Source organism: Triturus cristatus, chromosome 5_1, assembly GCF_964204655.1.
Source record: "Triturus cristatus chromosome 5_1, aTriCri1.1, whole genome shotgun sequence".
Lineage (NCBI taxonomy): Eukaryota > Metazoa > Chordata > Amphibia > Caudata > Salamandridae > Triturus > Triturus cristatus.
Window position 1 is genome coordinate 509401639 of NC_140587.1, and position 26609 is coordinate 509428247.

Here is a 26609-nt window from a genome sequence, read left to right on the forward strand (position 1 = left end):
TCTTAAACCACTTTGGTAATATGACGCGAGCGCAGAGGTAAAGGGATTCCTTCATTTCCATGAGGCCTCACCTCCATACAAATGAGAGAATGTCCTCACTACATGTGCCCCAGTGCTATCAGTATTACAGAAGGGGACGAACCAGCTTCTGTGGCCCCTTCTGTAATACCGCTGTGCCACGGGAGTGCACAATGCGGGCGCACACGCCCTTTGTGCCCCTGGGGTACAATGTATAATACAACTCCTGGTGGCATATACTCCGTTTTTGCTCCCATGTTGATTTTTATTTTATTCCTTTTGGTTACAGCTTACTGCGTATCCCTGCATATTTATGTCCACCCTATTGTAACGACTCCTTCATTGATACCTTGATTATCATTGACTGATGTTTTGCAATTTAATTTGTTTTCATTTATTTATATATGCTATCCTGGTTCCCTTTATTTTGTAACTTTCCATCTTCATATATTGTTTCATTGTTTTCCCTAATGTCGTTTCAATTCTCTTTTTATAGTTTTCATTTAAAGTGGTCTAGCACCCTCGGGCCAGGTTTGCATTACATACCAAGGCAGAAATGAGTAGTTATATGAGCATAGACGTATTTAGGCCTGCATAAAAGTTTAAAGAGGTTCCAACAAGTGGAACCACTTTGACTTCTGTGTGCTGGAGTTCTGAGTGAAGAGTTCATGAATAATATTTCAAATTTTTAGATTCCAGTTTTAGGTAGATATCATTTTTAATTGAGTAAATAAAAAGTACCCCACTTTTATATTGAACTCTGAGATTGTGCTACGAAATGGCATGCTGACACAGACTTTGGATTGTCACTATAAGAGGTCTAAAAAAGGAAGCATGAATGGGCAAATGAGGGTATGTTCTTGATTGTATATAGTGTGTGTTTTAAACTATATTCACAGTTGGTGTCCTGCATTGATAAAACTGTGTTATGCCTTATTTCACGTATGCCTTCAATGGGGCCATCTCGTGTAAAGAAAAAAGCTTGTCCTCTCACCAGTTTTACATCATTAACACTCACCAGCTATGAAGTTTCAAGAGTATCGGTTCTTACGATGTCCGGTTGGGTTTTAAACCTATTTTAACATCACTCACTAGAAGGCCCCTTGAAGAGGATATGAGTTGGATGTTAAGTCAACAGATTTATCACATGGTGGGGAAGAATAGAATCCATCAAAATGGTGATCACGCCCCATAGCATTCTTCTAATCAGTATGTCCCCTTTCAACCTCTCTGATACCTTCATTGGATGCGTTACTTACTGAGTTTCTATGGAGATCCACAATTGCTCTTAAGAAACTAAGGCTTCCAAAAGAACTTGGGGGGCTTAAACCTACCAGACTACAGGAGATACTAATACACTTTCCTAGCTAAACAAGAAACCCAATGGTTTCTATCTACTACTAACACTTCCTCCTTCTGGCTCAACATCGAAAAAAGAAAAAAGAACTGGCTAAACCATTACCCCTTGCATCTAACTATCAAGAAAATCAGAAATGAGCATTCCACTAACATACTTTCATGCACAGTACAGTCATCACGCAAAATTGCTAACAAACTACCCAACAAAATGCAATACTCACACTTAGTATCCTTATGGCACAACGAAAACCTGAAAGTAGAAGGCAGAACGCTTTTAGAGAAATGGGCGCAAAAGGGCATACTATCAGTAAGAGATATTGGTTCCCCCCTCAGAACCCATACCCTTCTCCCATTTCAAAACGGTATTCAACCACAATGATGTGGATTTCTTTCACTTATTAAAAATTAAATCACTTGTAGCCAGATGTAAACCACCAGCCTCTACCGCCTTACCCAAAACACTAAGTACATACAGCAAAGGGGGACATGTGGCATCCAAATTATACGCTCTTCTCTCCCCGCTAATTCTGCGCTAACCTAACCCATCCAAGATAAATGGGAAACCCTAATTTCTGAGCCTAGTGACTCCCAGGAGACGACACCAGACTGGCCGTCCATGTGGGAAAACCTCATTACCAAAAAATGAACCCCCTCACTGGCACAATACCACTACTGGATTGACAATTTGGCCCATTGGACCCCATCCAAATTTTGTAAACTAGGCTTTTGTCCTTTTGACACCTGCTGGAGTTGCGAGAAGGCAAAAGGAGACTTAAGACACATGCTTTGGGAATGCTCCCTCACTAAAAAAGTTTGGCTGGATATCAGTGACTCCACATCACAAATTCTTTGCATGAACTAGAATCCCAACTTAATGGTCATTACATTAGGTATCCTCCCACCGAAGGCAAAACAAGCACTGAACAAAGACAAACAAATCTTTTGGGATATACTAGTCACAACTGGTCTCAAAGTCATCCTCACTGAGCGAAGGACTCGTCCAAACAGTCCTCCCACACCTGGTGGGAATGGGTTAAATTTACCAGAGGTGCAATTACCACACTGAATACGTTCCTTAAATCCTTACCACAGAATAAAAGGAAAATCTGGCCCAAGCTGGATAACTGTTTATCAATTTATCCTCAACACCAATGCTAGTAGTCATTCCCAGCCACTCCCCTGCATCCCCCTCCTCCTATCCCCACCCCACCTATAGTCCACCCCTCCACCCCCAGCTCCTCAGCCGACATTCCTGCCACCTCCTGACTATTCCTATCGCTCTCCTTTCACTATCTCTTTCTCTTATCTCTACCTGTCTCTCTAGTTTCTTTCACTCTACACCAACTGACACTCAAATAAGTTACCGTACAGTCCTCATATAGCAAGCAATCCAACCCATTCACCACACCAATATTAGCCAACCAAACCTAACACCATAATACTCACACCTTCTGCCCACTGATACGTACCACTCATTGATTATGAGATATACTGTTGTCTTTCACACAGCTTATTATTATCACCCCTTGGATGGAATGCTTTATATGTACTTTCGTACCTGAATTTCCCGTATGCATAAAATGCAAATAAAAACTTTTCTGAAATAAAAAGATAGACTAATCTGTGTCTGTGATTTCTCTCTGTTGCTTTTGCAGAGGGTTTGAATGGCTCCTGGAAAGATGGGGGGTGTGTGCCTTCCAGTACAAGCAGCAGTGGATACTGGAGCTGGAGCGCCCCCAGTGATCAGTCAAACCCGTCCACCCCTTCGCCTCCATTGTCTGCCGATGGCTTCAGGCTCTTCCGTCCACCGGCCCAATCTGACGATGGCATTGATGAGGCCGAAGCGAGCAGTCTCATGTTCGATGAGCCAATACCTAGGAAAAGAAAGGTTTGTCTGCCGTTAGTGTGTTTGCTGTTGATAGCATCCGTAGATAGGAAAAATTAAGTTGTATGGGAATATTATTTTGTGTTTAACTGAAAGTGGACAGCAGAGCATATCCAAACATAAATAAATGATGCAAGAAGCACAACTGGAAGCAATGAACCACGGGCGCAATCTCTTCCACATATGTCCATATTTGACCAGTAGGCTTTGATCGCCCTTATCGCATGTGTGTTGTCCGTCTCACCTCTCTCTAACGATTTTCTTTACCTTCTTGGTCACTTCCATTAAATCAGGCCACTGGAATTATGTGGCGGAAGAGGACTAAATTGTGAGACAGAGTTGATTAAATGACTCCATGAAAAGGGAAATTATATTGTGCAGTGTGCCGCGCAATTTGTGACAGAATTACTTGATTGTTTTTTTTCTTTCTAAAAATGTTAACTGTGCTTGGACATTATTTATACATCACTAGTATGAATTTAAGCTCTAAATACCGCAACTGAAAGATAGGCAGTTAACCTTTGGAAAGGGTCTTCCATTGAGCTGCTACACATGTGGCAGCGTTTTTAGTAACTTGATCTGGCTGAGGTACAAACACATTTTGTTTATTTAATGAGCAGTTTGTGCATCAGATGATAGATTATTTGGTAAGTGCAGCAAATCCAAAATTATGCAGGAAGGTTGCAGCCTAATAATCGCATAATTTCCGTGTATGTGCACTAGACCCACTAGATGTCCTTGCCCACACAAACTTACTCTTCTCATTATCATGCCAACTTAGCACCTGCCCTCTCCTTTATCTTGTGTGAATGGGCCATGCCACAAACTGCTTATGCTTAGTTTCAAGACCGTTCCCTTTATACTTTTTCACCCTCTCTTTTTCTCATTCTTTAATTGGTATCAACCCGCCATGTGGCACTATCAAAATCTACTTCAAAAGTTTTTAATTCAGACCTTTGTGTGCGGGTGACATGCATTCATGTGTGAGCCACTGGCAGTGACTCCACCTTAATTCCATATACCTGGCCTTCCAGGAAAGGTATTAATTAGAGACTCGGTCATTCATGCACAGTGATTTTCTAATGCAGGTACTCCATTATCTTTTTCTTTTACTGCTATTGTGTGCTTGCCTTTATCCCCTTTCACTTTAGCTCTGGCTTCTTTTGCTGCAGGCTGTGAATGTTGTGTCACCGAACATTTGTATCAGCTAACCAGCATAATAGTTGGCTCTCATGTTCATATAAAACTCATTTGGTGCACATCTGCTCTCTGTGTGCTATTCTTGGTACAGTGCCATTTCAAACCCCCACCGGCTTCTATGTAGAGAAAGGGTGCACCGACCTGCAGGAGACAGTCTAATTCCTTGTTAGGAAGGAAAGTAACATGGTGAGTTCAGGGTGTTCACACCTGGGCAAGGTCCTAAGCACCCTTTGTACTAGTGAGATAGCAAAGCTCACTACCCATGGTACACCCATGTAGAGGTCACTATCACAGTCACAACAATGGTGGTGCGGGTAACCCATCAAAGATTAAAGTACCTTTTTGTATAACCATGCCTCCTCTGAAGTTGAGCAACATGTTTCAGTGAGATTCAATTGTCAATGTCCAGGAAATGGATTGCAAGCACAGAGAATCTGAAGACCACTATGGTGAAAAACCCTCTTCTGCTCCAAATACTGCATAGAATCCATGGTATTTTCAAGTTGAGCCCAGCTACTGGCCCAAGTGTGTGTGTGCAAAAGCCACCAGTGAACATTAGAACTCGGCCCACCTCTCCTTTGTACTGTGCTGCTGGGTGGCTGAGGCGTCAAGAGCTCATGGAAGTCTTGCTCCCTTGCACCTGGGATTGGACCATAACTCCTCCCTAAGGTGTTCTCTCTCACAGTCTAAGTTTGACCAGGTAAATCCATCTGATAACTTCCGTTCCTTCTCTGCGCTACAGCCTAGATTACATGCTGTGCAGGTAGTAGTTGAGAGACAGGGTACAAGTCGGTGAGCAGGGAACCTTGTTGCAAGAAAATGATCTGGACACCTGCTTCCCCCAGTGTTCGGACACAGTGATGTAAGAGATACAGGCTCCAGCCAAGCTAGCCACTGAGGAGACAGAACCACAGCAGCTTTGTTGGGAGCTTTTCCTGACACAGTTGGCACATGCCCTCCAGAAGCTGTTGGCCTCACCACTCTCCCTGAACCAGTTTCTGGAAAAACAGTTGCTGGCACCAGTTCCCACAGTGCACTGACAGCAATCTCTCTCCGTACCAGTTGTTTCTCTTCTCAGCACCTAGTAGTCTCAAGATTTTCCCTTGGGGGCCTTAATGATGAATTGTGTAATTATTGACAGAGAACTCAGACTCATCTGTTCTATGGGGCCGGTAGAAGCATGACCAGAAGTTGCCAAACCCCTTCCAGACCCTCTCAGCTCCCCACAAATGTGTACGATTTCCCTCAATGAGTGCAAAGCTGTAGGTCATGGAGATCATCCCAACCCTGATCCTCATTGAAGCTCCTAATTATCCCACCTATCTCTGTACAGCTCCTGACTACCAGACCCATGCAGCCAGCAGCACCGGGCTACATCCACCTGCTGGTCCCAGATCAGCTTCTGATTGCTTGGTCTTCGGGAAGGCAACACTCCCAGGCCAAGATGACACTAGCCTGCAAATGGTTACTTTTAAAGACTCAGGATTCTGACCCCAAGATGGATTCCAGATATTATAAAGGCCTGCATCCAAACATGTGCTACTATTCAGTTGTTGCCAATGCTTTGGAAAACCTATGCTTTGAAGTCACAGTATGCCTGCCAGGGAATTAAAGAGCATATGCTCTGATGCCTGCAACGTGTATTTGAAAAACAAGGGAACCCCGACAGTTGAACCTGGGGTAGTCTAAGTATTAGAAAAAACAATGGTTCATGCTAGGGCAAACAGGTCCTAAAGCAGCAAGAGCTGTTGAGTTACAATAGCCGTAGGAGCGCCTGCCCGTCCCGAGAAGTACTTGACCGACTCATGTGGTCTGGAACCACATAAGTTAACATCGACTACCCGGTGATTGCCCAGGATCTCGTATTCATTGCCGCGGCTGTTTTTTTCAAATGCGCCCTCCCCATCTCCGTTGTTAAATTTAAAAGGTGACTCCGTTGACACCGACTACGAGGTGATTCCCAGCCTCCTTGAATTATATGCTGCGCCCGTTTAATTCCTAAACGTGCCCACGATATCTATTGGATTATTCATATTCTTCATGCTCACATTTCTTTGTCCTGATGATGATCTCATATCCGAGAGATCAAAACGCCATCGACCTCTATACAACAAAAAACTCCTTTACTGTAAAAATTACAAACAGGAGTTTCTGTCTATGTTGTCAATGCGATGTATATATTTTAAATGTCATCCTCACTCGCCACATCACGCTTGTCTTCACTTTTTTGTGAGTTCTTGAACTATATCTCTTATATTAAAAAAGCTTTGCTATATCTGTTATAATAAATCTTTCACTATGCGAAAGCCTGTATGTGTCCCCACATATATTCAGTAAAATTGTTTATTTTTGCTCCTTCAGGCATCATTTGATTCTATATGCCTAATGCTATAACCATAGTGTTTAAACAGTATCTTAACTCAACACCTCTTGCTGCTTTAGGACCTGTTTGGCCTAGCATGAACCATTGTTTTTTCTAATACTGATGCCTGCAACAACATCTTCACTGAAACATCAGGTCTTCATGGAGTCCAGGAGATCTCGAAGAAGTCGATGTCAGAGCTAGAAATTTCAGCACCCATAGACAACAAGTACCAGGCTTTCAAAGACGATCTTATCTTTGTCTCCTTGAAACCCCAGCTTTGTCTGTAGTGGTGATGGCCACTTTGCTAATGGGTAGGGCATCATAATTCCATATGGACTGGTTAGCCAGACATGTGGCCAGAAAATATACGGTTTGTCTTGCTCATGCTCTAACAGGCCAAAGGCAATGCCGTCAAGACAGTGCAACTGTTGCATAGGTTTGACAGGTGCATATCTTTCTTCCCAGCCTATGACCAGGAAGGGTATATGTTCATATTTAACCTTGGAAACAAGACTACAAAATAAATACTGCTGATGTCTTGGAATCTCGTTGATATTAGCACATGGACCCATGTGGGTCCATGCGCCATCATTTGTGGTTTTGATCTTCTAATCTTAAATCCGGAGACTCTGGAAAATATTCTGAACCTTCCAATCCCTTCAATGGAAAGAACATTTTAAATCCCTTGATTGACAAGGTTCTCCAGCACTATAAGACTGTCATGGTTGGATGAGCATCCCTGAGTACCATCCAAGAACTACCTCCATTGTCTACTACCTTTTTCCAGGAAGTGAATGCCTGAAATCTATCAAGACTAGTTTGTTTTGCTGCTTGAAAGCCACTGGCAGGCCCTCCTCTTCCTTGTATAGCAACCAACAATAAAGAGGAAACATGTCAAAAGGAGAAACAAACTCTCGCCAGCAGACACGAAGTCCACAGTCCTCAGGGTCATCTCAGGAAGTCCACTTCACTTCCTTGAGGAGAAAGCTTAGTCTTCATTACTGTCAATAAATACAGATAACTACCATCTCATGTACCTCCTTTTTGGTGAGCTCCTAAAGCTCATAGAAATGCCCTTGTCCAGGCTACCCCTGCCCCTGAAGCCATCACAAGAGCTTGTCCAAGAGGCCGAGATTGATATGCTCCTGCTTTTAAGAGCAATAGAGCTGGTCCTGCCCCCAGTTTGACAGGGACACCACTCTCACTATCTCTCTGTAACAAAAACAGTACTCTATCTACGTAGGATCTCTACAATCAGAATTAGTTACTTTCTCTGCTATGATTCAGGGTTCAGAGTTTGGTGCAGGTATTGGCATATGTACAAAGCAATGACTGGATGTGTTTGGTGGGTCTGCAGAATGCTTAGTTTCATGTTTTGCATGAAAAAAGCACCTTTATTTTATGGCAGAAGACAAATTCTGCCAGTTTGGACCACTGCTGTTGAGTCTAATAGCTGTTTCAGCATCTCCCTTCCCCAAGATTATGGTCCCATGGGCAGCCTCTCTGTAGGTATCCCTGCGAGATGATTGTTTCACACCTGTACCATGACGGAAGGAAACAGAATCCTACTGAGCTCTGATCCTAAGGGCCCTATTCAATTTTGGGATCTTAGTAAACTAAATCAGATCATCCTTGCTCCTATCCAGTATCCAACAGGATGCAGTTATTTGGGGGCATCCTGGGCACCATTCTAGCGATGACCATCCTGCCTCTACAGGGAGCATGAAACATTAACTTGAAATGGATCACTGCATTAGCTCTGGGCATGTGTCAGCATGGTAATTCCAAATGATTCTGTGACTGCAGGCATATTATACGTTTCATGTGTGTTCTGCAACTCCATCTGGCTGGGCACTGGTACAAGGAACTGGCTGACTAGTCCAGGCCTATCCCAGAACTGCTAATCATGGTACCTACCTTGAGAATATATGTCCATACTTCTGACCTTTTTATGAGATGCCCTTTCAGTCTTTCCTGTCCACAGCTTGCAGTCACCACAAGCTCATCGGATTGTGGGTGTAGGGATCACAATGGAGAACTGTACAGCAGTTCCTTGTGGCACAAATCATATTGGTCCCTCCACTTCAATGTGCTGGTGCTAAAGAAAGTCTTTCTAGGTAGGATTGTTTTTTGTTCTTCAGTTGGCAAGATGAGGAATGGTGAGGATCCCAATGGACAGTACCACTGGCTTATTCTACCTGAGGAAGCAAGGGGTCAATGACTTCTTTTACCTCTAGACCTACAGGAATGGGTTTTACAGAACATCATGCTCCCGATACTCTCTGGCACTGTGGGTATTGTCACATCAAGTCCCTTTGTTGAGAGCTAGTGTTAAACAATTATTGACTCTTCAACAGACTCCACTCACCTCAAGACCAGATGAAAAACAGTTCTTCCTCTGGATTCACAGTGAGTCCAAATCCTTACGGTAGAGTTTTGATGTTGGATTGGAAAATGGCCTTCATATGTGCATTCCCCAGACTCTCCATAAGCTGGGAATCCTGCAAAAGATCAGAGAAGCCAAAGGCATTCAGTCATAGCAGTGGATTTCTCTCAGCCTTACCAAGTGTAGTTCTAGGTCTTGTTCCATCTATGTCAGAAAGATCACATCACTCTCCTAGGGCAGAAATCTCCATTCTAAGGCAAGAGAGCGGGCAGCAGGCTGCTAGTCTATTATTATACAGCTATGCATAGTGTCAGGTTTGACACTACACACTGAACTAAGGTTAATACACACCTCTTAAACATGTCTTTTAATAAAGAATTTCTATTCATGCACCTAGCTGATGAGGTGCTAGACAAAATCAAGAAAGATACAGACAAAATATCATCCATGACAATTTTATACCAGCATAGACCATACTTCAGAAGGACACACCAATGGTGTTCTGCCATGAGGCAGAGGACACCGTATCTTGGTCATATGACTATTCCACAATAATGGCAAAAGGTTCAACAATATACAAAGGTACATGTTCTAGCATTAACAGATTAAGAGCCAGAGGGTCTTAAGGCAGAGGTTCCTAGTACTTTGGTTTTGACCAGATGATACCCGTTGGGGAAATATGATATTGGTTACTCAGTAGTGGGAGGAGAATGCCTTATACCACTAGGTACACATAGCTATCAAAAATCAGATTGCATTGAAATACCTTAGCATCCACCAAGTCAAAGCAGAATCACCAAAGCCTATTTACTGCATCTCCTGGAAAAAGCTGCATTTTGTCTGAGCATAGGTATTATAGAAGAGGCCTCATCATCACAGTGGAGGAGCAGGGGATACTCCCTGTATTTCCTCATCCCAAATAAGGATAGAACACTATGACCCATCTTGTATTCACAGACTCAGAATTGCTACACTTTAGTATGACCTTCCTCCAAGACGTTATGCGTTTTTTGTTGTTTTCACTCCTGTGATGCACCAAATATCGATTTGTTTGCTTAAAAAAAAAACATAATCTCAAGATTTTTCCTCCAGGTACCTAAATCCACAGTCTCAGCTGGCTGCTTTGTGGATCAACTGGTCAAGGTTATTTGCCTATTCTTTTTTCATCTCTACCTCTTTTTCCATATGTGGCCAGGAAAATGTATCAGGCCCTACTGAAATTGATACCCTCTGCTCCAAAATGGCCCGGCAAGCTTAGCATTCCCATCCCATGGATATGGCCAGTCAGCTGTATAGCAAACTACCTGCTCATTGTCTATTTTTCCAGCCTTCAGGCAGGTAAAGGCTTACAAGTTAATCTACTCTTACTCTATTTAGTAATTTCACATAGGGATCATAAAAATAGGGACTTTCATTTGCCACAGGGCCCTATGAACAATCATAAAGAAGTACCTTGACTAACTACAAGGTCATGCTATGTTGTCAAAGAGACATTCTTTGTCAGCTACTGTTTTACAAAAGGTGTTGGCTTACACTGTGTAAGACTTTATTCGGTATCTTGTGAACAGTGGCGGCTGGTGACATTTGAAAGCGGTGAGTGTAAAACAATGGGCCGACTGCAATGTTGCGAGCGAGCGTGAACCACCTACAAGGGTTCGGGGGGTTCTCCCCCGTGAAAAATTTTAAAAAATGAGTGGGCAAATGGTGCATTTTCAAGCTAATTTGAGATAGCAGGAATGTTAATAAATCAATTGTGAATCTGTTCTAACAAAGACAGTGAATGGCTCAGCTCTGGTCGAGTTCTTCCTTTTATTTGTTAACTTGCCCAAATATAGTCTCATACATTCCCAGTACCATCACTATCTTTTGTCTCCATCTATTCACCTTTCTTGCCATCCGTCCATCCTTCTCACCATCACCCACCCATCTTTTCATCTCTCCTTTTCTCCCGTCCTTCCTTCCATCTCTCTTTTTCTCCCAGATCTCTGCTCCGGACCCTTGAACCTGCCTAGTTATGCTGTCAACTATGTAAAATAAATATTTTGAACAAGAGATCCGCAGGACACAACACAGCGACTGCCCAAAATGCACAACATGCCAGACTGGGTATCAAGTTCAGGTACAATTTAACACCTACACAGCAGTTTCTTTTGGTGGTCCAGGTAAGAATGGGTTTTAAAAGCTGAGGTGACCTTTTAAAAAGCAGTAAAGTTTTGACATCAGCCATAAGTCTGCAGTTCGTAAGTCTGGTCTCATAGTGCACCTGGGGACTGGCCTCAAAGCCGGGGACTGGCCTCAAAGCCGGGGACTGGCCTCAAACCTGGGGACAGGCCTCAAACCTGGGGACAGGCCTCAAACCCGGGGACAGGCCTCAAACCCGGGGACAGGCCTCAAACCCGGGGACTGGCCTCAAACCCAGGGACTGGCCTCAAACCCGGGGACTGGCCTCAAACCCAGGGACTGGCCTCAAACCCAGGGACTTGCCTCAAACCTGGGGACAGGTGTCAAACCTGGGGACTGGCCTCAAACCCGGGGACTGGCCTCAAACATGGAGACTTGCCTCAAATCCGGGGACTGGCCTCAAACCCAGGGACTGGCCCCTGGGAACAGGCCTCAAAGCCAGGGACTGCCCTCAAACCTGGGGACCGGCCTCAAACCCTACTCTGGACCACACAAGAAGGAACTGCTAAGTGCCAGTGCAGGGTAGAGAATTCCAGAGGTCTGTAGACGAGGGTGTTTTTTGAGCACCCCCGACCAGGAGGTGCAGGCCTCCCCCGGCCACCCTTGTGTGCACATCTGATGATCCACGACCACCGTGAACACCCCTCCCCAGGTAAGATTGTGCCAGGGCCTGACACCACGCAGCCTCATCACAGCAGCAGCGCCACGTCTGCTAAGAGCATGTGATCGGAGGCGCACCCCTGGCCTTCACTCAGGGCTGGAGAGCACATGCTCAGGTGAGTGAGCAGAAGTGCAGTCGTGACTGTGGGACATGGACCAGAGCACAGTGGAAACAATCTGCGTGAGTGAGGAAACGTGGACACAACCGCGGCAGTGAGCGCCTCCAGGCGCTTCGAGCCTGAGGTAGAGGGTGCAGCTTTCAATGAATAGCGCTTATTACTAAATACGAGCACTCGATGCTGTGAGACTGCGCTTCAAGCGCAAAAAAAAAAAATACACAAGCCTTAGAGATAGCCCGCGCGCTGCTCAGAGATCGCTCGGCTTCTCACAAGTTTTCACAACGGAAACGAAGCAACAAATAAAAAAAATAAAAAAGAAATCAATCCTCTCGTTCTTAAGCATTTCTTACCCCTCCCTCCTTTGCCAGATGGGGGAGGGGTGAAGGGGCAGGGGGGGGGGGGGGGCAGACCGTGAAACTCCGAGGGAGCTTGGAGTTTGACACCAAAGTATAATTAAAAAAAAAAAATGAAATAAAACTTACCATCCCTCGCGGCATGCCACCTCAGATGGGTCCCGGGTCCCGGGTCCCGAGTCCCGACTCCCCCCGTCTTGCATTTTGAAATTCCAGGTCTCATCGTCAGCACAGGCAGTCTCCCTCCCTCCCTCCCCCCCCCCCCCTCCGCCAATCACAGCGCTGCAAGGCGCAGCGGAGCACGCCCCACCCGGCCATTTTCTCTATGTAGGCTGCTGCATGTAGCAGCCTACATAGAGAACAAGCATTGGCATAGCCAATAGGTCTCGCTTTTGGGACCTTATAAGTATTTAGCTATGCAGCTCGATATCCTTGGTGCAACAACATGAACCGTTACATGGCTAAACACTTATAAGGTCCCAAAGGCAAGACCTATTGGCTATGCCAATGCTTGTTTTTTTTAGTTTCCTTTAGCTGAAACGCTGTTGCAGTTTTCCACTCTCTGCCACTGTTGCATTTTCCTCTTGTCTTAGTACCCCCAGGGTCACCCCGCTGTACCCCCTCCCCCATAATAGGTTACCCAAATGACACACACAAGACAGTTGGTGTTGGGTAACAATGCTGCAGGTTTATTACATAATTCCAGAATATGTAATGGGTGGGTTATCTTACGGGCGATCCAAGGGCAGGCAACCAACAGGGTCGCCTGCCCACCTGATGAGCCAGGCAGCGCGGGAGCGATGCCCGCTGTTGCTGCCCTCCAGGTGATTCTTTCTACGATCACGTGCCGTTGGTAATTCTACTCACGCCCCCCCTCTCGGGGCGGAGCGTCGCATAGCAAGCCCCCGGTTGTTCAGGCCCACAACCGCCCGCAGGACTAGCGGGGCACCAACACGGCTTCCGGGACCTCCCTTGAGGCTCCTCGGTTTTGGCTCAGGCACCCCCTATGCTGCCGCGCAGAGGTACCCTTTGTACCGGCCTGCTTCCAGATCGCCCTGTAACTCCGCCTGCAACGAAAAAAGAAAACATTACAACGCTCAGAAACCCCTCCCACCCAACGCCTGCGCCGGGTAAGCGGTAGGGAGGGAAATGGCGAGGTGGGCGACAAAGAGGTCGCCAGGAGGGTGGGGGAAGGCTAAATAGCCTCCCCCTCACACCAGGGCCAGGAAGTGACACGCATTGCGCATCACTTCCGGCCAGCCCGAGGAGGGGGGCTCCGGTCTGCGTCCCCGCCCCCCCAGTGGGAGGGGGTGTGGAGGGGTGACCGGTGCCCCGGGGGCACTAAGGCGCCGACCGCCGATTGGCCCCCTGCGGGGGCCGCGGTCAGCGGCAGAGATGAAGTTGCAGTCCCCTCTACCCTGACATGTTCTTGAGTTTTTCCCTCGAGTGTGACACTGTTGCAGGGTTCCTTGTCCACGACTGATCCTTGAATGACCAATAGACTTTGGCAGAAAACTAAGCACGAGTTAAATCCCTGTACTGCTGATAAGAGAGTGAATGCAGTGACGTCACCAGTGTGTCATTAGTTCTAGAGCAAGGAAGGAAATGGTCCTGGCGGCAGTTTAAACAGTGAATGCATCAATAATGAGGCATCTGTGGACCCTCAGGCCCCTGGCCCCAGTGCCACTGCACCTGCTGCACCAGTGGGAGCCACGCCCCCGAACGAGTGAAAGGTGCGCCGAGAAGCGTGAGAGGGAGCTAATGGACAACACAAGGAGGCAGAAGCGAAGGGAGGGGGGAGCGACGCGGAGAATGGAAGAGAAATGTGTATTCCCCGTTCATCTTACTTTGTTTTACAAACACGGTGCTCGCAGTCTGTTTTCATAACCTCTCCAGTTGTAGAACACTTCCTGTACATAGAGGTTTGCTTCTTGAAACTGTTAAGCTGCTATACATACTGGTCTTTGTAGCGCAATCGGTTAGTGCGTTCGGCTGCTAATCGAAAGGTTAGTGGTTCGAGGGACGCAGAGTTTTATGCTATCAGAAATGTAATCGGCGAAAATCACACATTTTGCATAAGATTAAGGACTACACTGGAAGCTTCCTTCTCATTTAATTCCCAGCCTTATAAACTCTGTTCCGTGAAATCCACACAGTGCTTTCTGTGCTCGGGTTTAAGCTCTGAGAACCCCTCCCAGATGCGGGTGGCCGCGAGCCCCGCACACAGCTGCAAAAAGAGCATCATGCAATATTACTGCGTTAGGGCCACCTCCATCCTAGGGTCTGCCACGTCAATTTTCTATTTGGGGCTGGCCTTTGAGGGGGTGGGTCACGATAATATACGAGCTTTCACCTCACTGACATCACAGGAAACGACTTTAACATTGTGGTTAGAGTAGAAATGTTGATCAGATTGGCGCCGAGGAGGCCTTTGGATTGATTGAACAGGGATGTGTAAGTGCTGATCCCCTCATCACAAGTGGGCTGTGAAACTCTATTGCACCAGTCACAAGGGGTGCAGCAATACCACACTACTGGTGTTTCCCACCCATGCAGATTGTCTGCTGGAAGCCCGTGTCTGAGAGCTCTGCACATCATTCCTGCCTTTAAGCTCCATCGCTTATTTACGAAACTTTAAAATGACCAGTCCACCTGCGCGAAGGGTCTTCCACTGCGCGGCGCACATCCCGATGCTGTTTTAGTAACTTTTGATCTGAGTTCGAATTTTTGTTTCGACCAAACCTGCAAATTATGCAGCACATGAGGGATTATGCGGCCACTATAGCAAATCCATAGTTATGCGGAAAACGACGTGACTTTAGGATCGCATAATTCCACTGGTCCTATTTATAATACAGCGAACGAGGCCCACACACGTTACAATGCCTGAATGCCAAAGTGTCTCCATTCCATTGGGCCAAGAAAAATACAAAGTTAGACCACAGTTTTGCAATGAAATGCAGGAACAGGTAGTCAGAAAGAGGACCCCGTCAATCCCCCCATCATAAAATGAACAAGATGCCGCCGCTGGAAGGAGAGTGATGAAGGAAGAAAATAAGAGAACTCGGAGGGAATGATGGAAGAAAAGGAGTGGGGAGGTGGAAAGTCCTAACAACCGAGAATCAGCTTATGTGCCCACTACTCTGTCCTTGGTGCCCTATAAGTCTCCAGATGTTGATTGTGCCGCCCAAGAGCAGTGGAGGTAAAAAACATTCCCCAGACCAGGCAGTTGTGCCTCCATCTCTTCCTTAGACGATCAGCAGGCACTGTAATAGAACGAGCCATCCCACAGAGCTGCACATTCCCATTAGGTACCTGGTATAACAAGCCGTAGCCATTGCTGAATGCTACTGCCGGCCACATCTTGCAGTGTATGTGCGCGAGTGGTGCGCGCGCAGCAGTAATCACGCCATATGGCGCCTCTGCTCAAGCGCGCGCCCGCGCACATGCACTGCATGCTGTAGCCGGCGGTAGCATTTTTTGAAGCCCTTCTTACTTAAGGTCTGGCCAGACCAGCGCAAGCGCTTGGTCAGGCACGACCTAAACAAGCATTTGCAATGCAATAGGTCTCGCATTAACGCGAGTTTAAGCTATTGGCATTGTAAATGACAATGCGTTTTATTTATGTTTCAAAAAACCAAAACATAAATGAAAGGCATTGTCATTTACAATGCCAATAGCTCAAACTCGCAGAAATGTGAGACCTGTTGCATTGCAAATGTTTTTTTTAATTAGAAACGTTGGAAAAACTGTCTGCCAGTCACCCGCTGTGACAGCAGAATACAAAGTTCAAGAACATGCTCAGTTGGATCACAAAATTCAGTCCTTCCAAAGAAACATACAATTCCATGTAATTCTTGCTCCGTCATGTTCTGCTTTCTACTTGGATGGAACAAATCAAAGAGCGATAGAAAAAACCTCTCACTGAAACTGCACATGCACAGAAATAAAAAGCATCTAATTAACATAAAACAAAACAGCGCACACTGGCCTAACGTAAGCAAAGGATGTGTGTGACTTTAGTCATTTCACTTTGTTTTACGTATATTTAATCACCTCCTGTTCGGCCATGTCACTGAGTGGTGGAAACACTGAACGAGCAAGGAATGAAACCACGTACGTGCTAGCATTTTGGAAGAGGAAAAGTTGGGAGCCTTAAAAAAACAATAATCGGGAGAATGTATTTTCTTCATTTATTTGTATCGAATCAGAAGCAATGTAGACACCAAAATAGACACGTTTGGCGTAAAAAATCGGGTGTATCCCTCCTGAATCAGGTCTCTAGGCATGTATGCAACAATTATATAAAACGTGATCATATATTACATCCGCTACCGAGAAAAAACAAGGAGGATTTGCTGCAAAGCAGGGGATGGTGGATGCAGCGTTTTCTGTTTTGTAGGGGAAAATGTATAGGCAGTAGTTTTAATCCAGCAAAGTCACCAGGACTTCAGAGCAAAGTGTAACGTAATGCTCCAGTGGAAAACAAGCAGGAAGTGGGATAAGGGAGGGGGTGGCAAATGGCGTGTACATTTCGCTGGCGCTTTGACGTTCGCAGTGGCCGCGCGGCTCACTGAGAACATCAAAGCGCCCGCGAAATGTACACGCAGGCTGCCAAATGGTGCGCGCGCCCGGCGCATATGCACTGTGTGAAAGTGATCGCGATTGCACTTTGTGCCCTTTGATAAAGCAGTAAGATAGACAAAATGTTGCGGTGTGCCGAGCCTTTCCCTATCCAATCACATATGATATATCCATATTCACGACCAGGTGGATTACAGTGAGAAGAGCCAGGAAAACATCTCTGCATGTATTATTTGATGACAAACGCACCTTTAGCTACAGGGGAAATTTAGCACCCGTTCGGAGTGCACAGGTATTCACACACATTATGTTAGATTACAGCATACTTTTACTTTTCCACTGTTTACTACCTGCCTTCACCATTATTGTGCAAGAGGCCTGTATAAGTGGATTCACTGAATTCTTGACAGCAGCGATAAAGGAAACGAAACATCTCCATATTCCCATCCAAAATGTGCATTTTTATCCACCAGCAAGAGAACAGGAAATTGTATTTTTTACGATGCCATCTCATCTTTCGTGGCGAACATTTTGCCGTCTTCATCCACAGATGTGATAATGTGCCGCACTTCACGTGATGCACTGAAATTAAATTATGAGGCGAGGAATCAACTGGCGTCCCAGGCACTGGAGTTACCAATTACTAAAATGCCACGCAGAGATTCAACAAACAATGGGACATTATGCAATTACGATACAACAGGAGGTTAACCACCTTGCAATTCAGAAATAAAGCAACCCGGCACTTCAAACGCTGAGCGGCTTTCTAACTCAGCATTAAACACTCCGTGATGCAAGCATATTATCAACTTTTAAAAGTATCTCAATTATTTGCACTTGCTCTTAAAGTTGGCGGCTTCCTTTCATGCTTGGCACTCAGTCGGGAGAAGGCTGAGAAAATGGCTGGCGAGAAACTAGACCCTGCAAGCACGTTTTGTATCCGTTGCCCAGCTTCTGCATCGCCCTCCCTTCCCCCACACGATATATTAGCTTCATGACCAAGATATGTAAAGGGGAGAGAGAGCTGCAGGTAAGTGGAGAGAAGGAAGAGATGCGCGAAGAAAGAAGGAAAAGAGAAGCGGGAGAATAAAGGAAATGAGAGAAGAGGAAAGAAGGAAGGGCCGCGGGGAGAAGAAAGGAAAGGAGAAAAGAGGAGCGAATGAAAGAAAGAAGAGATGCGGGGAACAGGGGACCAGAAAGGTGCTCAGGAAGAAACTGGCGGCGAGAAGTACAGTAGAGAACGATGAACTATAGAAATGGAAATACAAGCAGGAAGTGGGATAAGGGAGGGGGTGGCAAATGGGGATCGCGATCACATCAAAGCGGCCGTGCGGCCCGCGAAAGTGAAAGCAAACGAGTGCTTTCAGGCTGCCAAAAGGTGCGCGCGCCCGGCGCACATGCGCTGTATTTGGAGGCCTGAAAGCACTCGTTTGCACTTCCAGATCCCCCATTTACAAAAGCTCTCGCGAGAGCAGCGCTAAAGCGCTGTCTCAGGCGAGACCTAAAAATGAATGTCTCCTTGTCTAATGTAACTGATGCTCATGTAACGCGCTCCAATACCCTCGGTTCGAATTCGCGCTAAATAAAAACTGGTAAAAACTGTTAAGCGCTATAGAATTCTGCTGCGCGTCACCTCCAGAGACTAGTGCATGGTTAATTTTAGACGAACCGCGCATTGTGTAGGATTACAAAAATGAATCTGTACTCAGACCACACAAGTGCAGGCATTTTTCCGCATGACTCAGAGCTGGGAGGGCGAAGTGCGTGCGAAGTAGAATACATTTGCGCATCTGATACCACAGTGCATCGCGCATCGTGAATTTCACAAGAGACTGGTCAAAATTAGCACAAGCTGTTCGCGAGTATATCGATAGGCAGCTATCACATTATCTGGTCAGGAAACTCTAATAACAATGATATTCAGGTTGGCATTTATTAATGCAGGCGCTATTAGCGGTATGCCGCTCGTCGGCCGGATACTCGTCGGGTATTGGGGGGAGGGGGGTGAAGGTCTTGGTGGTGATCTTGTAGGTCCGGGCACTTGTGCCGTCTGAGACGAGTGCTGCTTCTCTCTTGTTTGTAATGCCTCTGGTAATTATTTGGCTCCCAGTATCTGAGCAGCACAGCGGGTTATCCTGCTGCGGCGGAATCACGATCTCCAAATTCAAGGTATTAGTTTATTTATTACAGAGAATCATCTGCTAGAGATGTTCGTGCGTGTAGGAAATACGTGAGCATTTAGACTTTGGGAAGGTGTTTAACTACACTGAATCTGTGTGTCATTCGAGGTGTTTTTTTATTCTTTTGAAATAACAAAATAATCCAAATTGGTAACACTTTAAAACAAGGCTGTGAAATGTTCTGAAATCGGAGATAAAAAATGAATGCATCTTCCGCACATCACGAGTCCTGTGATCATCCCCCATGATGTGTTCTTGTTTTAGAGCTGTTACATGCGTTAGAGGACACGCGCTGTAGATGATATGAACTGAAAGTACAAGCAATAATCCTTCACGCTTGGCTGCATGCTGTTAGTTGAAGATGGGTAAGACTTCCCTTGAAATCGGAACAAGCGCGTATGAATCAAGGCTGAGCAAAATAAAAGAAAATCAAAGGCGGTAAAAGGCTTGAAAAGTTTGTAGCGGCGAAAGTGAAAGTAATCGAGCAGAGCATCAAAGGGCTGGGTGAGAAGGGAGGGGGTAATGCAAGGGTCAAAGCGGCTAAAGTGAAAGAAAGCTATAGAGAAGGGAGTGGGGAGTGGGAGCAGCTGTGCACGTGCATGTGATCGTGCACTCAAGGTTTAGGCCAGCCAAAAGACTGGGTAGCACTTTGAAAATCCCACATACAAAATGTCCCTTCGAGCCTTTGGCTCAGCGAGACCTAAAAACGAGATCAAGAATCCATTGCAGTGAGTTTTACCATAAGTGTGGGAGTCCAGCCATCAATTGAGCCCAGCAGTAGAACACTGGCAGGCACCGATCATGAAAGATGGCAGGAAAAAAAACAAGCATTTGCAATGCAATAGGTCTCGCATTTATAGGAGTTTGAGCTATTGGCATTGTAAATGACAATGCTTTTTATTTAAGTTTGGTTTTTTAAAAACATAAATAAAAGGCACTGTCATTTATAATGCCAATAGTTCAAACTCGTATAACTGCGAGACCTATTGCATTGCAAATGCTTGTTCGAAGCGCTGCGAGATTTAAATGATATAGCGCTACATACCCCCGAATAGCGCCGAGAAGCGTGTGTTTTTGACTCCCTCTGCCCCAATTATACAACTTGCCAACATCGGAGGATTTAGAATGTAAAATTAGTAAGTATGCAATGTACGTAAAAAGAAAAAAAAAGAGCTTGTCCCGAGGAGAAGCGCCTAAAAGCGATTCCAGGTGCATACAAGTGTCAAATGTATTCCCTATGGACTGCTGGGGTAGTACTGTGCCCTTCAGAAGAGTGCCATAGCAGGCGCAGGGGAAAGGCTATATTGAAATAAGGCTGGGCAAAAAATGTGTATTAAGGACCTGCGTTGGTAAAACGAACTGTCGGTGATCTGCTCCCTCCCCCAACAAAGTCCTCATCAACAGTACAAGAGCCCCCCTCCCCATTATCTACCGGGGAGGCTGCCTGTTTCCTTTGTGAAGCCACTCATGCGTGCAGGGAGTTCGCCGCTTTGAAGTAGGCCGACAAGCCGTCTTTCATCGCCCCAGATTTAAAGAGTTTAGACTTTAATCGCAATAAAGACAATGCAAAAAGCATAAATAAAATCAGAGTAAAGGAGGGAAGTATGCTGACGAGGGAGAGTGCAGGTCAGTGAGGCTTATGGGGGGAAGGAGATGAAGAGGGAAGAGATGAAGAGGGGGGCTGAGTGTAGAGGTGATAAAAGGAGAGTTGAAAACATTGGAACTCTCCGAAAAGGGGACAGCAGGGGAAGGAGGGAGCGTTGATGGGTAGCGAGGGGATGGACTAATGCAGGGGGAGAGTAGTGGAGGAGAAGAAGGCGGGATGGTAAGTGAAGTAGGAAAAAGTTAAAAAGAAAGAGGAGTGCGGGGAGAGGGAACTAACCTGGTGGAGGTCACGAGAAGGGAAGGGGGAAAGGAAGTAGAAGTGCTGGGTACAGGAGATTAAAGGATGGGGAGAGAAACGACAGTAAGCGTGTCTAGTCAGGAGAAGGCGCAAGGGTGGTAGAAGTTGGGAAGTTGGGAAGCACATCATAGAGGAGGCAGTGGCAGGCGAAAGATCATTAAAGAGGAAAGAAGTGGGGGAGTTGTAAAGCACTCCAATACCTTCGGGTCGTGTCAGCAGTAAATAAAACTGCAAAAAAGCCACACACAAAAAGACTTGCTGATAAATAGAGAAGAAAGTGTAGAAATGAAGGGAGAAAGAGGGAGACAGAAAATGTGAGGGAGTGAAGACGAGTCAGGGAGTAGAGGGTGTGAGGTGTAAATGAATGAAGGAGGTATGGGACATAGAGACGGGACGTGGACGAAGGAGGTGAAAGAAATCCTACAGAATTTGAACAAACCCCAGAGAAAAGTGAGTCATTTATAGATCGCTTTTCGGCCTCAAATGGGCCCCTTGGAACTACCTTTGAAATGCGGTTGAAGGAAAAAAAAATCGCTACTATTGAAAGCTATATCAGAGAGAGGAGGGGGGCGGGGTGAGTTATGCCAGATGAAAAGTGGGGGGAAAAGGGCATCACGATGAGAAATGACAAAAAAAAGTGTAAGACACCCCGTTAGTTTGTGTAAGAGGTCTGGGTGGGAGAGTAAGGGAGTGTAGCGTGACAGGAAGCAAAGGCAACAAGCAGGAAGGGGGTGGCAAATGGTGTGCACGTTTGCGGCCGCTTTGATGTCCTCAGAGGCCGCGCAGCTCACTGAGGACATCAAAGCGGCCGTGAAAGTGATCAGGCAGTGCTTTTCAGGCTGCCAAATGGTGCGCGCGCCCGGCGCACATGCACTGTATTTGGAGGCCTGAAAAGCACTCGTTTGCACTTCCAGATCCCCCTTTAACAAAAGCTCTCGCGAGGGCAGCGCTAAAGCGCTGTCTCAGGCGAGTCCTAATAAGGGAGAGTGGGCGGTCCTGTTGAGGGCGGGGGGGGAGTGGCTAGCACACGGTTGTGGGTATTGACTGCTGGGTCGGCCCCAGGGCCGACCCAGCAGTCAATAACCACAACAGTGGGCAAGCCACTCCCCCCCCTGGCCTCAGCAGGCCCAACCAACCGCCCGCCCCCAACCAGGCACTTCTGCTCTCTCGCAGTGTGAGAAGCAGAAATATAAAATGGTAGTTTTTACCATTTATGTTTCTGCCTTCTCGCACTGCGAGAAAGCAGTGGGGCAACGCCCCCACGCCCCAATGGGGGAGCCGCCACTGCGCCAAGTTGTGAATCTTCAATAATCTGTGTACATGCTCATGTGACAGCTGTTGTATTGTACTACAGAGCAGACATTGTCTCTGTTTTCAAGATTCCTGTCATCGGTGCTTTAATAAAAGCCCTCAACCCAATCATCCTATCTAGAACACATCCTGTTTTTACATGGGATTTACACTATGAGCCCCCCCACACACACACACACACACAAACCCTCCCTTCTGCACCTGTGTATGCATGTGATCTCAAAGAACTGTTGGGGAAAGTAGTTTTTCTGGTAAAGATCACTTCTTCTCATAGGGTTAGTAAATTGCAGGCCTTGTCAATAGAGGAACCATACTTTACAGTATATAAAAATGGTGAGGTTTTGCATACACATGCACATTTCTTACCAATGGTAGTATCACACTGGTTCAGAATATTCAATCCAATGAGTTGTCTACATTATTTACCAACATGAGAGACCGGTCTCCCCATAGACTAAATATTACAAGACTCCTTATGTTCTACATTGACACTAGACATAAACAGCTGTTTGTATCCTTGGCATAACCACACCAAAGAAAGACTGTCTTTATTTGAGGTATAGCTAGGTGGATGTAATATTCCAGGCGCCACACACGAAGGGAGGACAGTGTGTACATCTGCTAACAATGCAATGAAGAACGCAGTTTTTTTCCAAGGTTTATCCTTCAAGTCGTGATTGGTATTCCGAGGTCAAGTGAGATAGGAAACCTACCTTCCTTTCAAAGTAGCCTGACCACATTTGCATCCCTGGTTTCCTGATTTACCTTTACCAGAAAATAAAGAACGGCACAAACGAATATGTTTATTAGAAACATACCATCGCATTTATTCTTGTAGTAGACATGTAATTATGCTCATGAGTATAACCTAAAATGCTGTGCTTCTTTTTAGTAAATTAAAGTGAATTAAGGATTGTGTCCAGAGTGAAGGCTGTATCCTGGTAGACTCATGTTCAATCGTGGGGCTTTGTGTGACTTACAAGAGGCCCGCGTTACTTTTGAAATAGTTATTCGTGTGTGTTGTGTTGAGACTGGTGGCATATCTTCCTATGTGCAATGACCTTTAAACTCCTTCTCTACTTAGAAGCCGTTCGAGGTGAGTTCAAGGGAGAGAAAAAACAAACGAATCCGTCAATCGATCTCCCTCCGGCTCTTTGCTAACTTTGGTGTTACCATTCTTGACCATTCCATGCTGTGAAGCAGTGCGCCGTTGCTGTGAACAGCTGTGCCGTTTGGCTGTTTCAACAAGGTTATAGTTGCATGTAAAAAGTAACAAGGCCTTGCTGATACATTGATGCACTTTCACCGTCGTGAACCTGTTCTGTGGCGCTAAAAGCTGAGTGCATTCCTTGCTGAAGGCGTTCATGCTTCAGCGACACAATCTTCAACAATGTATCGTCCACAGAGGCCCATCAATAATGCAGCAGCCTGGTCTCGCCTGCTCACTCCCCCCAGCATACAGTGCCACTGGTGCTCGGTTTGCTGAAGCTTCCTATCTGCCAATGCCCCCCCCCCGCCTCGGCTGCGCATGCAACACTGCATTGCACGTATTACAGGCCGGTATTTTCATTCTCACGCTGTGCTGGTTCTTAAAAACGCACTTCCCTTGAATATTTGAGTAGTAAATTTATAGTAGAAAATGTATGCAGCCCTCTAATATTTGGGCTTGTGTCTATGCCACTCTTCTGATTTTTGGGGCACGCATAGAAATACTACTATTGGATAATACACTGGAGTAATAGCTTTACAGACTGAATGTAGGGCTGAATTTAGGGTTAAACCCATGCACAACCGCTCCCGGTAAGGCACAGTGGGGCGGGGAGGGAGAAAGAGGGGGAGGAGTGGGGTTTAAATAAAAATGCCTCTCCTTCGTCCTCTTTGTGGCTTCTTCTCTTCAAAGGAAGCAGGAAGCACCCGGCTCCCAGCCTTCTGATAGCCAATGACAATGCTGCAATGCAGTGTTGTGATTTGTCTGAGCGCCGTAGATCGGCGCTCAGCCAGAGAATGGAAGGCTGGGCATGTTCTCCATGCAGCTGTATTGCAGCCTGCATGGAGAACATCCAAAGTGCATATGAATGTTCGGCTGGCCCAAGAGGGCCGGTCAAACATCCATGCTCACTTACATAGTGTCCACCACTCCTCCCCCGCTCTGACAGCAGAGAAGATCTGCCCCGCTCCGTCCACCGAGATGCCACAGCAGGAAAAATGAAATGATAATAATGTACAGTTATTATAATTTTATTTTTCCTTTTTTTAACTGCGAAAAGCAGTGAGGCGACTCTCCTCATCCTTAGCGGATGACCCGCCACTGGTGAAGCAACACAAGGTAAACACCTAGGTGGCTCTAGTACTCCGCCTTTCAGGCAGTGGTGGTGAGAGGCAGGACTACTGTGCATTTCAGTACGTTTTCTGTGTTGTGATTGAGAAGGAATATAAAATATCTCTTGGCCCAGGATAGCAAACACGTTTAAATTGTTTCTGAGCTAAGGTGACTATATCACACACAACCCATCATAGTGTTTGTGTTTGTGCCAGCTTCCACACACTACTCTCAGAGGGTCCCACTTTAAATGTACTTTAGGTTCCGCACAAAATGATCCTTATTGTTGATGCTGGTCACATGTGTTCTAATTATTGACTGTGAAAGTGTTTAGTGAACTGCAGGTCCAGTTTGGAGGGTGGGTGTGGGGGGAGAATTAGGAATCATTAGGACCAGGACCATACAGATAGCACACCAGGACCATATGAACAGATACAGAGGTGGAATCCCCATCATCTACAAAGAAACCATCCACTGCAACGCCACCAGACGACACCTCCCCGATTACGGAACACCTCAACTTCCAACTCAAAACAGATGGCAAAGCCACCATCAGAGGCACCCTCGCCTACAGACCTTCAAGACCTCTATGACGCCATCCCCAAATTCATTGCACCACTAGTCATCGACACCGAATACTACATCTTCCTCTGAGGCCTCAATTTTCACCTTAACAATCCTAACAGTGCAAACTCAGCCAACCTCCTTGAAAGCATGAACAACATCGGCTTCACCCAATTAGTCACCAACCCCACATACAAGGCAGTTCACACGCTCAAGCCCATTTTCACAGCCAGCGAGTCAAGTACAGCCAGGTCACTGAGTTCACCTAGACGGACCACTCAATCATCCACTTCACCATCACAGCAGCCCCTAGCACTGCCAAGAAGCCGACCAGCACCTCACACCGCAGCTGGAACAAAGTCTCTGAAAGCCAGTGGACCGCTGCCCTCAACACTTTCCACTCTGACACCACAACCATCCTCAAACAGGCTCTCAAGAATTCACCGCCTGGATCACTGACTGCGCCGACAGAGTAGCCCCCATCAAACCCATCAAACTCAAGAGCTATACCAAACATGCCAGTTGGTACACCTCAGAACGGAGAACCACAAAACGTAACTGCAAGCAAATAGAAAGGAAATGGTGCACCAGCAAGGAGCCCTCAGCCTCCACCACCTTCAAAATGTCTCTCAACCACTACCAACAACTCCTGAAAGAGACGAAAAAGAACGCCCTAGCCGACCTCATGGAATCCAGTTCCAACCACAGCAAAGAACTCTTCAGCACCATCAAGGAGTTCTCTGACCCCTCAGCAACTGAAAGAACTCTTCACCATCATCAAGGAGTTCTTCAACCCCTCAGCAACTGGAAACATTATCACCCCTTTCCAAGAACCCTGCTGGCAGACTTCTTCCACAACAAGATCTCCACCATCTACAAGCACTTTTAACCCTAACCTGATGCCTTTGACATCCTCAACCTCCTCGCTCCCACAGACAATAACTCCGACCAACAGATCACTGCTTGGGACTAACTCACTACAGAGAGTACTACAGCCATTATGCACTCCGTCCACTCAGGAGCACCCACGGACCCCTGTCCCCACCACAAGCTGAGCCTCGTATACAGGACCATTATCAAGCAACGAGCTCACCGCCATCTTCAACACATCCATCACCTCGGCAACCTTCTCTGTAGAATGGAGACACGCCAAAGTCAAACTCCTCCTCAAGAAACCGTCTGCCAACCTCAGCGAGCTCAAGAACTACTGGCCCATCTCTC

The 26609-nt window shown here is 46.2% G+C and overlaps 1 protein-coding gene across 1 annotated transcript in view; it reads left to right on the forward strand.

Moving 5' to 3' along the window:
* ZNF704 (zinc finger protein 704) overlaps positions 1–26609 on the forward strand; it is a 679439-nt gene that overhangs the window by 470093 nt on the left and 182737 nt on the right. The window contains exon 4 of the mRNA XM_085605368.1: positions 3033–3265. Within this exon, the coding sequence (XP_085461494.1) occupies positions 3033–3265 (233 nt within the window). The remainder of the gene's footprint in view (positions 1–3032; positions 3266–26609) is intronic.